This window comes from Rhinopithecus roxellana, chromosome 5 (assembly GCF_007565055.1).
Source record: "Rhinopithecus roxellana isolate Shanxi Qingling chromosome 5, ASM756505v1, whole genome shotgun sequence".
NCBI lineage: Eukaryota > Metazoa > Chordata > Mammalia > Primates > Cercopithecidae > Rhinopithecus > Rhinopithecus roxellana.
Window position 1 is genome coordinate 28294579 of NC_044553.1, and position 13471 is coordinate 28308049.

The 13471-nt window shown below is 43.6% G+C and overlaps 1 protein-coding gene across 2 annotated transcripts in view; it reads right to left on the reverse strand.

The window, feature by feature from the left end:
* The window catches only part of SV2B (synaptic vesicle glycoprotein 2B), a 185110-nt gene that overhangs the window by 31606 nt on the left and 140033 nt on the right, over positions 1–13471 (reverse strand). For both annotated transcript variants that reach the window (XM_030931464.1, XM_030931463.1), the window contains 2 exons: positions 8116–8249; positions 6278–6367 (listed from right to left, as the gene is read on the reverse strand). In XM_030931464.1, coding sequence (XP_030787324.1) covers positions 6278–6367; positions 8116–8249 — 224 coding nt within the window. The remainder of the gene's footprint in view (positions 1–6277; positions 6368–8115; positions 8250–13471) is intronic.

Below are 13471 nucleotides of genomic sequence, written 5' to 3' on the forward strand. Positions count from 1 at the left end.
TCATACATCCTTTGTGTACTCAGGATAAAGACCGATGTTTATTCTCTGGGCACTGTTGTAAGATAGGTTTTGTCAGAGCGTAATCATTGTCTGCAAAGTGTTTGGTGCGAGGAAGATTATTGCTAATTTTGTGAAATAAAGAGTCTAGCCCTCTCCTTTTAATGAACTTAACTCTCGCTGGCATCTGTAGTATCATTGGGAGCTTAGGCACACATGGAAATGAGAGCCCGGCGCATGGATTTTAATGTTTTTCTAACAACTGTGGAGATTTGAGGGGATGTGTGGTGAATGTAAAATACCTAGTTTACTTGGCAGTCTCTTGTGTAAATTACAGTAAAACAGAGTAAATGAAATTTAAACGAAAAATAAATTTGATCACAAAATGCAAAAAAAAAAAAAAAAAAAGACAAGTTATAGAATGTCTCCATCTCTTTCTTCAGCCGAAGGACTGAGGATATGAGGAGATAACAGAAGAAAAATACAGATGGGACTGGACAATCCGTGGGGAGAAAGCAGTCCCTGGAAAGTGGACAACCGACTCATCATTTCCAGAGCACTAGGTCTAAGACAGCTTGGCTATTCTTTTTTAAACCGAAAAAACAGTGTTTTGTTTTGTTTTTTGAGACAGAGTCTCACTCTGTCACCAGGCTGGAGTGCAGTGGCACCATCTTGGCTCACTGCAACCTCCACCTCCTGGGTTCAAACAATTCTCCTGCCTCAGCCTCCCGAGTAGCCGGGACTACAGGCACGCACCACCACACCCAGGTACTTTTTTTGTATTTTTTATTAGAGACAGGATTTCACCATGTTGGCCAGGATGGTCTCGATCTCCTGGCCTCGTGATCTGCCCGCCTTGGCCTCCCACAGTGCTGGGAGTACAGACATGAGCCACTGCACCCAGTCAAAACAGTGGTTCTTAAGCTTTTGGGAGGGCTAGACGCCCATTTGAGAATCTGCTAAAGGCATAGGCTCTCTTCCCAGAAATGTCAAGGACATGACCACACTGTGAACCTCCTGGACTCATCTTGCCACTCCCAGCTATGCAGACTTTGCAAATGATCTTCCGCCTGAGGTCAGACAGGGGAGCTTCAGAACTAACACAGCAGACTCTGCAGCAGAACTCTTGGCTGGAGCTGAGTTTCAAGCTATTCAATATCTTCATGGATGTTATGAACCCCAGCGACAGTCAAAGGAGGCTAGAGGGGAAGTTAACACCAACTCAGGAAGCACCTCAAAAACCACACCCCAAAGCCTTAAGTTATCCTCTCAAATGTCGATTTTTCCTTTCTTTGCTCCTTGGGGAAAATATCACTGTCTTCCTTTGGGATTAGGGAGTAGGTGTGTTGACAACTTGAAGCACAGTTACTCACTCTAATTTACGATTCATTAGAACAATTGTCTATGATTCAGTCTAAATTAGAATATGGCCTGTGTTACCCCAGACCTGCAGATCGTGGGTTCTCAACTGAATGCTTCAACTCCTTCTCCTTCCAAAGGTTTCACTGCGAGTTTGTGAGGCAGCCAACAGGGCTGATAAAATCTAGAGCTCACAGCATGGGCACCAACTAAGAGTCTGACTGCGCTAAGCTCTCCCTCCAGGCCACTGAATACATCTATGAGCATGTCTGCTGATGGGGCACACACAGGAGTAAAACAGGCAAGGCCATCAAGCTGGGCTGAGGACCCGCCCCTGATCGCCAACCACAGGCCAGCTCTCTGAGGTCAGTTACCACTTTCTGGTTATCTCTCTTTTTTCATTTCTTTTTCTGGCCCATCTAGTCATTTACTTCCACAGCATTAATATAATCATCAGGTCAGTATAAAATACTGAGCCCATAACCTTTTTTAAGTCCCTCTTCCTGTTGGGTTAAAACTAAAAGCAGAAGTTATGCCTCAGAACCTAGTAACTGGCATGCATGCTGGGATAAGACCAACTCCAAAATTTCATAACTCTCCACACATTGATTTCTGCCTGAACTTCCTTCCTCCAGGTGCACTCCCACCCCAAAAATGAGGAACTCTGATCCTGTTGTAAGAGGCATTTGTGTCTGTAAATTGGCATTTTTATCGATTTCCTAGCTAAGATCTCATTCTTCAGCATTCGGCGGCTACATTTGTTAAAATAACTAAATGGGAGGCCACTCAACGGAGGTGGCTCTAATGCCCTGGGTCGCCACATTATCAAGCAGAAACCTAACTCAGAATTTTAAAGAAAATGAAACAAGCTCAGCCAATCCCAGTTGGCTGAGTGGGCACTGGCTATATTATCTTGAACTTCCCACTGGAATAATCCAAATGAGGCAATGGCTCAAATTCTAGCCCAGCAAATACTTTCTCTTCTCTGCCTCCATGTTCGACTTATAAAAGCCTCTCCCTCTGCTCCTTCGATAAAGCCCTGACCCACTTCCAGTGTGAGCTACCTGACTGATGAATCACTGTCTCCGTAAATAAACTCTCTAAAATTTTAATGTGCCAAAGTTTCTCTTTAACACAGTAGAATGCATTGTCAGGAGAGAATGTGGGATCACTTCTCCAAAAAAGGGGCTCCCAGTGGGGCAAGCCCGTTTGGTTGGTATAGAAGGGGTCCTTCCAGAAGCAACAGTTAGGAAATGCCTGGCTGAGCACCACTGCGTGGAACCTTCTGTACAAGACACCCTAGGGCAAGATGCGAGTGGGGAAGAGCTGATAGTGTGCGTGGGCAGGCAAAGGCAGACAGGCAGAACAGGGTGGGGTGGACTCCTCCTGGGACAGTCTGTGCGTTTGAAATAAATCTGTTAATAACTGCTGGAGGCATGGGGAAATCCCAGAAAGACACTCTCAGATTTAAAACACTAGTAACCTACTATGCATAAGCAAGGAGAAACTGTTTTATTCCAACGGGAGAAGAATAGAGAGAAGGCAGAGGAAAAGAGGTGGAGAGACTGAAAGGGAGGAGGGGCAGGGAGAAAGGAAGGAGAAGGCTGCATTCTGCGATGTATTTCCTCTGTTCACAAATGTTCAGGAAGCCCATTCAACCCCGAACGCTTGGTATGAGTGATGTCTGTGTCTGTGTGTCTGTCTTAATGTGTCTGTGTGTGTGTGTGTCTGTGTGTGTGTCTTAATGTGTGTGTGTTTCTGTGTTTGTGTTCCTGTGTCTGTGTATCTCTGTGTCTGTCTTAATGTGTGTCTGTGTGTCTCTGCATCTGCATGTCTGTTTTAATGTGTTTGTGTGTGTGTCCCTGTGTGTCCGTGTGTACCCGTGTCTGTATCTGTGTGTTTCTATGTTTGTGTTCCTGTGTCTGTGTGCTGTGTCTGTGTGTCTGTCTTAATGTGTCTGTGTCTGTGTGTCTCTGTGTCTGTCTGTCTTCTTGTGTGTCCCTGTATGTCCATGTGTTCCTGTGTCTGTGTCTGTGTGTCTTAATGTGTGTCTGTATCTGTGTGTTTCTGTGTTTGTGTTCCCGTGTCTGTGTGTCTGTGTCTGTGTGTCTGTCTTAATGTGTCTGTGTCTGTGTGTCTCTGTGTCTGTCTTCTTGTGTGTCTGTGTGTGTCTCTGTGTGTCCGCGTGTTCCTGTGTCTACGTGTCTCTGTATGGGTGCCTATGTCTGTGTGTGTCTCCATGTCTTTGTGTATGTGCTTGTGTGTGCCTGTGTTTCAGGCCAGGTTGATGTAGTGCAAAAACCAATCCAACCAATGTGGAGTCAGAGACTGGAGGCACAGACAGAAGACCATGGAAACATCTTCCAGAAATAAGCAGGAGCTCGGAGAGAAACTTGGACTTCCTCTGGCCACGGAACGATGCAGGAGGGGCAGAGTGGCAGGACTGAGCCAAGTACACCCAGAAGCCTCACCAATGTGTGGCTTCCACACCTGCAGCACAGCGGGAGCACTACAGGTCATCAGAGAGACGGCGGGGATGGAAGATCGGGAGAATCATTGTGACCCTTAACATCTTCCATTTGGAGCATTTCTGTTCATTATGCTTCTTAATAAATGTTTGCAGTACATCTACTCACTTATAAGTGGGAGCTAAATGATAAGAACTTATGAACACAAAGAAGGGGACAACCAACACTGGGGTCTATCTACTTGGTGGTGGAGGGTGGGAGGAGGGAGAGGGGCAGAAAAGATAACTATTGGGTGCTGGGCTTAGTACCTGGATGACAAAATAATCTGTACAACAAACCCCCGTGACACAAGTTCACCTATATAACAAACCTTCACATGTACTCCTGAACCTAAAATAGAAGTTTTTTTAAAAAAAGGAAAAACATTGGTCGCATATTTCAGATATTTTAGAAGCAGTAGAATTGAGAAAATAACCCACTGATGAATTTTCCATAAAATTTGTAACTTGAGTTAATTTATGAAAAAATGTCATAATTTAAATAATGATTAACATCTGTCTAGCACTTACTCCAAGCCAGGCACTGGTTTTTGCTGTTGTTGTTGTTTTTGGTGTTTTATTTAATCCTTACAATAGCCACATTTATAGATATGATTATCCCTCTTTTCTCCATGAGAAAAATGAGGCACGGAGAGTACCTTGTCTAAGGCCACACAGCTAGAAAGTGTCAAAACTGGGATTTGATATTTTGGGTGCAGATGCTTGGCCACCGTGTGATCCTGCCTGAAAAGCAGAGGTTTTAAGTAACAGGTTAACAAGGGTAAATGGTTTACTCGAAACTGAAATTATGGAAGCTAAAAAATCAAAAGCAGTGAATCAAAATTAGGTAGGAGTTACTCCAGGAAGGTTTCCTTGAGAAAATGGATTTGAAGTGGGGGAAGTTACAGAAACAGGTGCACAAAGATGCCTATAGCCTCCTGGTTTGTCAGAGCACGGCAGGCAAGAAGACAGCATCTCTGTAACTATCAGGCCATCTTCATAGAAATTACCATTTACCATTCTGTTTTGTTTATTTTTGTTTTGTTTTGTTTGCTTTTAAAACTGGCAAGAAACAAAATTCAGACTAATAGCCAATGATGGTAAGGGTGTAAGGAAATGGGTCCCCTATTGCCTGTGGCATTGTAGATTGGTACAACCCAGTTGAAATGTATTATGATTTGGCAATATATCTCAAGAGCTATAAAAATATCCAAGCTCTCTAAGCCAGCACTTTTGTTTCTAGGAGTCTACTCCTGGAAATAAAACACTCCTAGAACATGAAGGGGAAGGAACTATGTGCACAAGAAGGTTCATTGCACTGACATTTACAGGAACAAGGTAGTACAACTGGATAAATAAGCTTCTAACATTAGAGACATGTTAGGAAAACTGTGTTAATGTTCGTAACATTACTGTTTATTAAAATGATGATTATGAATACTAGGAGACAACATATAAAATGATAATGAGTGCTACAGTGTTAAATAATACATACACATAAATATACATACATATGCTGATCCCCAGAGAAATCTATTTATTTCTGTTACCATTTTTTTTCTCAGACACAGTCATGCTCTGTTGTCTAGGCTGGAGTGCAGAGGCACCATCTCAGCTCACTGCAACCTCCACATCCTGGGTTTAAGCAATTCTCATGCCTCAGCCTCCTGAGTAGCTGGGATTATAGGCACATGCCACCATGCCCAGCTAATTTTTTTGTATTTTTAGTAGAGACGGGGTTTTGCCATGTTGGCCAGGCTGGTCTTGAACGCCTGACTTCAAGTGATCTACCAGCCTTAGCCTCTGATGTGGTTTGGCTCTGCGTTCCCACACAAATCTCATCTTGAATTGTACTCCCATAATTCCCACATGTTGTGGGAGGGACATGATGGGAGATAATTTTAATCATGGGGACGGTTTCCCCCATACTCTTCTCATGGTAGTGAATAAGTCTCATGAGACCTGATAGGTTTATCAGAGGTTTCTGCTTTGGCAAATTCCTCATTTTCTCTTGCCACCACCATGTAAGAAGTGCCTTTCGCCACCTGCCATGATTCTGAGGCCTCCCCAGCCACGTGGAACTGTAAGTCCAATTAAACCTCTTTTTCCTCCCAGTCTCGGGTATGTCTTTATCAGCAGCATGAAAATGGACTAATACAGCCTTCCAAAGTGCTGGGATTACAGGCATGAGCCACCGCGCCTGGCACCATTTTTAAAAACAACTAGCAACCTAAGGAAAAACCTCGAAGGATATCCATCAAAATGCGAAGAATAATTATTATAAACTAACAGCAATATCAGAGTCTGTATTCTCCTTTTGACAAATTTTCTGTCATATGCTTAAATTACTTTTTAGCAAACCAAAGCAGTGAAGAGGAGAACCCCCTTCTTATTGGCAGGCAACCCCACACTCACCGTGAACACTTTCTCTGGGGTCCCCTTAGCTCTCATGTTGGTGTCATGGACCTGCTTGAGAATCATCCAGGCTTCATCATGTTTTCCCATCTGGTGAAACCAAGGAAAGACACAGGAAAAATTCATTGCTGACTATGCCTTCTGTTCATTAGGGGTGGAAAATCCGACGAACTCAATGGGAATGTTGATACGAGCATTCGTACCAGGTCTGAGGCAATTGCATGTGGACTCATTACCATCTAGGACCTGTGAGAGACCAGGACAAGCTTCCATTCCCAGCCAATCTTACAAGGATAATAAGGTCATGCTTTCAAGGTGTAAATGCTAGGTAGTATTATCATTATACACTCTGAGTAACTAATCGCAGTTATTAGGTTCCTCACTGATGAGATAAGGCAAAGAAATGATGTGTTACAGGTTGAACTGTGTCTCCCCAAAAAAGATACGGTGAAGTCCTAATCCCCAGTACCACAGAGAGTGACTTTATTTGGAAATAGGGTTGTGGCAAGTGCAATTAGCTAAATTAAGATGAGGACATTCTGGAGTGGGTGGAGCCCTGATTCAACAGAACAGCTGCCCTTATAGGAAGACACCCATATGGAGACACAGAGGCATGCAGGGAGGACGCCATGTGATGATGAAGGCCACGACTGGAGTGATGCAGCTGCGAGCCACGGAACGGTCAAAATTCCCGCAAACCACCAGAATCGGGAAGAGGCAAGGAAGGAGTCTCCCCTACAGTTTTCTGAAGGAGCATGACCTTGCTGCTGCTTTGATTTGGGACTTCAAGCCTCTGAAACTATGAGACAAATCTGTCTTTTAAAGTCACTCAGTTTGTGGCATTTTGCTACAGCAGCCCTAGGACACTCATATCCGACCAAGGGTGCAAAACTCCCTGTTGCCTCCCTGTCTGCCTCCTGATCAAAGGGGTGAACAGGGACATTCAACATGGAGGATCACTCTGCAGATGGCTTAGGAAGGAGGCAGATAAGTGGACTCTGCAAATTGGGGATGGAAGAGCCTCAAGGTCCTGTTGCCCCTCTGCCTGCTCCGGTACTGTCTGACTTCTGCAAGCAGGAGGCTCCCCCACTGTTGGAAGGCTCATGGGACTCATCTCTCAGGACACAGATGCAGCTGTCTGGTGGCTGGGGACCCTGTGTAGCTAAGAGACCTGAAGGGCTTGGGAGCAGCAACAAGCTGTACCATAGCTCTCACTGCCAAACACAGAAAAACAGCAGCTCTAAAGAGCTTCCTTCCTTCCTTCCTTTCTTCCTTATTTATTTATTCATTCATTCATTCATTTATTTATTGAGACAGGGTCTCTCTTTATTACCCAGAGTGGAGTGCAGTGACACAACCATAGCTCTCTGCAGGCTTGATCTCTGGGGCCCAAGCAGTCCTCCCGCCTCCAAGTAGCTGGGACCACCGGCATGCATGCACCAAATCGCTCAGCTAATTTTTTTTATTTTTGAAGAGATGAGGTTGCCCTATGTAGCCCAGGCTAAAAAACTTCCTAATCAGGACCTCGGGGGACAGTGGGTGCCATGAGACAGCTCAGGAGCTGCCTTCCACCACTGCACAGTCTTGGGTAGGAGCTCCTGCTCTGGGCTCCACAAGCTCTTGAACCTTCCAGCATTTACAGTCCATGAATCCATGACCTGCCACCATCACAGCAGGCAGGGTGCCAGATTTAATGATGAGTGAGGTCAGCCAACCAGGGGGAGTTTGCAATGCGTAAGCAGCAGAGGATGTGGGACTAGGGGCTGAGAGAAGGAAGTGAGGCTGGATTCTGGTGGCTGTTTTGTCGCTCTCTCCCTGGTGGAAAAGCACTGACTCACCTCTAGCAGAAACCGTGGGCTCTCTGGCATGAACTTCAGGGCCACCATGGACACAGTGCAGGGCAGAGCACAGACGATGACAAACACTCTCCAGCTGTGAAAGTGGTAATTGGTCCCCATGCTGAAGCCCCAGCCTGCAAAGGAGCAGTCAGTCAAAGGATTTCTGGGACATGATCTTTTCCTCTACAGAAGAGTGACTCTGAAGCCCTGGCTCATAAACTTCAGGGCACAAGATAATCACCTAGGGAGGTGGTTAAAATGCAGACTCCTCAGCTGTGCCTCCAAAGCTTCTGAGTGGTAAGTCTGGGATAGGAGCTGCATCTTGACAAATCTGCAAAATGATATTTCTCACATTGCAAATTTGTCAAAATCTGCATTCTGACAAATCCCTAGGTCCAGGCCTGGCCTGACATTTACAGAGCCTTGGATAAGAGTACAAACAGAAGCAATAGGCCATATCTCTATAGAATCATTGTATTTTTAAGATGGCAAATTGTTAAATGAAATATATTCTATCTGCCTGCCTTGACAAGCAAAAAGCTAGAAGTCTAGGCCCAGAATTTATACCCACACGTGCCACATCCCCTTTTCAATCCCCCAACCCCTCCGTCCAAGTAAGGGATCTCATGCAGACATGCGTGGACACACCATGCATGTCTGCATGAGAATGGGCACTCCTGCCTTGATTTCTTGAGTCTACGGGAATTCCTGGGTCCTGAGCACCCACAGCATAATCTGGATGGAGATGGGGATGGGGGTCATGGCCTCAGAGATCCTTTGCCTCACGGGAAGGGGTGCAGCCAGCGGAAGGCCAGAGCAGTGCCTCATACAGCCCAGGGCTTCTACTGGAGATCCCTCTTTCCAACGTCAAAGGGCAGTGCCAGCTCCAGGTGATTCCAGTGCAAAGGGTTCAGGACCCCATTTTGAAAAACACTGCAAGTTGTTATAGTCTACACAATTTTTTTAAATGAGAGACTAAACTTCTACATTCAAAGGCATCCTATCATCATTGAAATGGGAAGATAACTAGCTCCTATTCAATCATTATTGAAAGCATTGCTAAAACTCAGCTTCAGAAATTACATTGAAGCATTGTTTTGAATATCCTCATGGGTAGCAAACTTCCTCCATAGATTTCTCATGTGTGAACACACCTAGCAACCCATCATACTTCACCTGCTTTGAGAGTACATTTGAATTTTTTAGAAATAGCTCCATGACATTTAGTGCCAAGGATGTTGAATAAAATAGATAAATATCAGCAAAGATCAGCAGAAGAATTAAAAAAAAAATAGAGCCAGGATTATAAAATAGATTGGTTTTCTCATGCCATGAAGTATTTTTGAAGACAATTCAAATGGTATTTGTGAAAGACAAGACTTATGTAAATAAATATATCAATTTATAAAGTTTAGAGGGCAATAGTTATTTTGATATAAAACTTCTATTTCATTTACTTAGAAATATAACATATGGCCAACTCCAGTGGCAAACAGCTTGCCTTGAATTTTTATTACTCCGTTGTGGTTCAACTTGTTCTACTCGCAGCAGACTCCTAACCAATTATCTGCTGTTCCTGCAGACATTTTCTACTCTATTTGTACAATTAAAAGACTAGGTAGAGGGAATCCCAGTTTGGAAATGTGGGACTGTGGTCCCTCGGACACCTTTGGCCACAGCAACTGAACACACACCTCATCCAATACACTCAATCAGAATCAAATCTCTTTTTGCACAGCTTGGTCTCTTATCATCTCACTGAGGCTTGCTCACTCATTTTAATTTTAATTTAAAAACCTTTTCTTTCTCCTGGGAGTAACACTAGAAAGAGGGAGATAAAACCATAGCAATATTTACACATTCTCAGCTCATGTGCAAAAACTATTCTGGCATCATTAGAAGTAAAGGTGATCAAAACCACACAGCAGTCAAACTCAGATGGATAACCAAGGAAGAGGGGCAGAAGCAGTTATGTTTATAAAGTATTCTGCTTCAAAAAGATCTTTTTCTTTATTAGAATATGCACAAATTATACAAAATCCATTATTCCCTCACGCCTTTATGACTTTTATGGTGATTTCAGTAATCTGCATTTATCACATTCATTAGGCACATCTTCGGGGCCCTAAATTAAATAAAATTAAATGGCAAACTGCTTCCAAATATTTGGAACAATATTAATTTGGAGGAAGGGATTGTTCTGTTTGCTGATCTTCTAGCTTGCCCTACTTTTCTCTGTCAGGATTTCACAAACAGCTGGTAATGCTGACTACAATGGGAATTAATCTTCCATAATATATCCATTTTTTTCTGAGCTTTGTTACCCATGAGTTCACAGGAAAACATTCTGAGCTTTGTAATTTTCTTTCTCAATGAGCCAGTCACTCAAATTCCTGGTGCCAAGACTTTCCCTTACTTCAGTTTTGCAAAATCAATTAAACTGATTACACAAGCTGTACACACAAACATCAGTCTCTTCTCTAAAGTTACACTTGCATTTGTTAGAGGATTAATGCATTAGGCACATTGGAAAATACCATCAAATGTCTGGTTCACTGTGGACAAAACATCCGAGGCTTAAGGTAAATAATGACTCTTGTTACGCTGTGATTCTAGCCTACCATATTTCTAGGATGGATTTCCCCCAAGTGAACGCCTGTTTCAATTAAGCCTGATCATCCAGGAGGCTTCTATTTTAAAATGGAGCATAAAAGTAACAGATATCATACAGGCATACACACAGGGAAATGTCCCGTCCATTTGGGGTAAAATAATTTTTTAAATTTTTTCTTTCCACAGGTTATTTTGGGGAAGAGGTGGTGTTTGGTTACATGAGTAAGTTCTTTAGTGGTGATTTGTGAGATTTTGGTGCACCCATCACCCAAGCAGTATACGCTGCACACAATTTGTAGTCTTTTATACCTTACCCCCTTCCCACCCTTTCCCCAAGTCCCCAAAGTCCATTGTGTCATTCTTATGCCTTTGCATCCTCATAGCTTAGCTCCTACGTATAAGTGAGAACTTACGATGTTTGGTTTTCCGTTCCTGAGTTACTTCACTTAGAATAATAATCTCATTGGGGTAAAGTATTTAACCACAAGCACTGCTGTCAGCCTGCAGTGGTCAGTTACCACGGGGCCCCTCTGCCGTGGACATCCCATCTATGTTGGTCAACATGTCCCGAACCTGAATTCTTTTATTGCTTTCCTAGAAATCAGACACTTACACAGTAGTGTGTGCGTTTGCGTAAGTGTGTGTGTTTGTGAAGTGAAAAAAAGATGCAGTTTGTAGTGACTATTGTGGGTTGCTAGCTTCCCTTACAACATCCTCCTACCTTTTCTTTACCACTGTGTTGCACACCTGTGGTTTTGGTGGAACTGACCCTATCCCTAGCTCCAGGGATGGGGAAGGAAGTGGATCTAAACCCTTCTGGACCTGCATCCCCTGGTGTATAGTGCTTGGCTGAGGTGGACACATGACCAAGGCTGATCCAATCAGAGGGAAATCAAAGACCCTTTCTCATTGGTCGAGTGTGAGGGTGGGCTTTCCCCATGAAACAAGTACTCTGCAAATAGCCTCGTATTGCTAATGCTTCCAGGAGGGAAGTTAGCCTGAGTACTAGAATTATCTTGGAATTTTTCTCAACATTCATTCCTCTGTGCACCCCAAGAATTGCCAAAGGTTTGGGCTGGCAGGTATATCTAGAGCTGCTTCTTTCTGTGTCCTTTCTCCCCTCCATTTTACAGGTGAGGGAACCCAGGCTGAAAAGATGGATTGACTGGTCCCATATCACACAGCACCACTACTTGGATTCAGCTTTTATTCAGATTTCAGTTGCTTCCCTCCATAAAAGGGTTTTCAATCACTTCATTTAAATGTGAAAATAGGCCAGGCACTGTGGGTCACATCTGTAATCCCAGCACTTTGGGAGGCTGAGGCGGGTGGATCACTTGAGGTCGGGCGTTGGAGACCAGCCTGGCCAACATGGTGAAACCCCGACTCTACTAAAAATACAAAAATTAGCTGGGTGTGGTGGCTCACACCTGTAATCCCAGCTACTTGCGTGACTGAGACATGAGTATTGCTTGAACCTGGGAGGCAGAGGTTGCAGTGAACTGAGATCATGCCACTGCACTCCAGGCTGGGTGATAGAGCGACACTCCGTCTCAGGAAAAAAAAAAAAAAGTGACAATAATCCCTTAGTATTCAAACATTTGGATCAGCTAACAGGGAAAATGATATTATATCAAGAATTGTGAGGAAAAAAAGGAAAAAAAAGCAATGCCTCAAAACCATATAATCAACAGCATAGTACATGGGCAATTGAAGTGTGCATTTGAGTGAGGGATAAATTGCGGAACCTGATAGCAGCAGTAATACAATTTTGTATCTAAAATTATGGAGAACTAGAGTGACAGAATTGACTGGACCTGCATCCCCTGGTGTATAGTGGTTTATTTTACTATTCCTTTATTTTACTATTCTTTATTTCACTATTCCTGTTCATATTTATCCTGTTTCTGACATAAAATCCAGTGGATTTTCAAGTGCTAGATATGGCAAAGAAAACATGGTCTTCCCAAAACCACTTCCTCTACTTTGTGGGCACACAGCTAGATTGTTACCCAGTGTCCCTTGCAGGAGGGTGTGGGCATGTTACAGATCAGGGGCCACTGGAATGTGAGCAGAGATGGTGAGTGTGCTCCACTTCCTGGCCTTTAGCCAATCTACAACTGCCCAGTCTCTTTCCCCAAACCAGAGACCTTGTAAACTGTGTGTTGAAGATGACAGAATGACACAATGGAAGGAGTCTAAACTCCAGAATTATTGATGGAGTGGAGCTACCTGCAGATCAGAAATGCCAGCCGGACCTCGCATAAGGGAGAAGCTTTCACTATGTTAAAACACTGAGATTTCAGGGTTTATCAGTTTGTCAGGGTAATGTACCCAGTAACACCTTAACTGATATAGTAGGTACTGTCTAAACGAAAGCTTGTTCTTAAAAAGGTATACATGGAGCCTCCAAGAGCCTCCATTAGCTCAGAAAGCACAGCAGAGAGGGTCATATTTAAAACAAGGCAATAAATAGGTGGTAAAGTGTCGGTCAGCTTCAGGGGCAACTGTCTGCTACCCCCTCGGGGTCTGAGGATTCTAAATCACTGCTAAACCTATACTCATAATCAGTGATTTACCAAAAATGATTTTGAATGATGATGAGAGTATTACTCAGTATACTCCAAAAGCAGAATCAAAGTCAAAATTGCTGCCTTCTCCCTACTTTGCTCTTGACGAAACCAGTAGTAAAAGTTGATGTTGCCAGGTCTCTGTCCAGAGAATACAGTGTTTACAATTATCC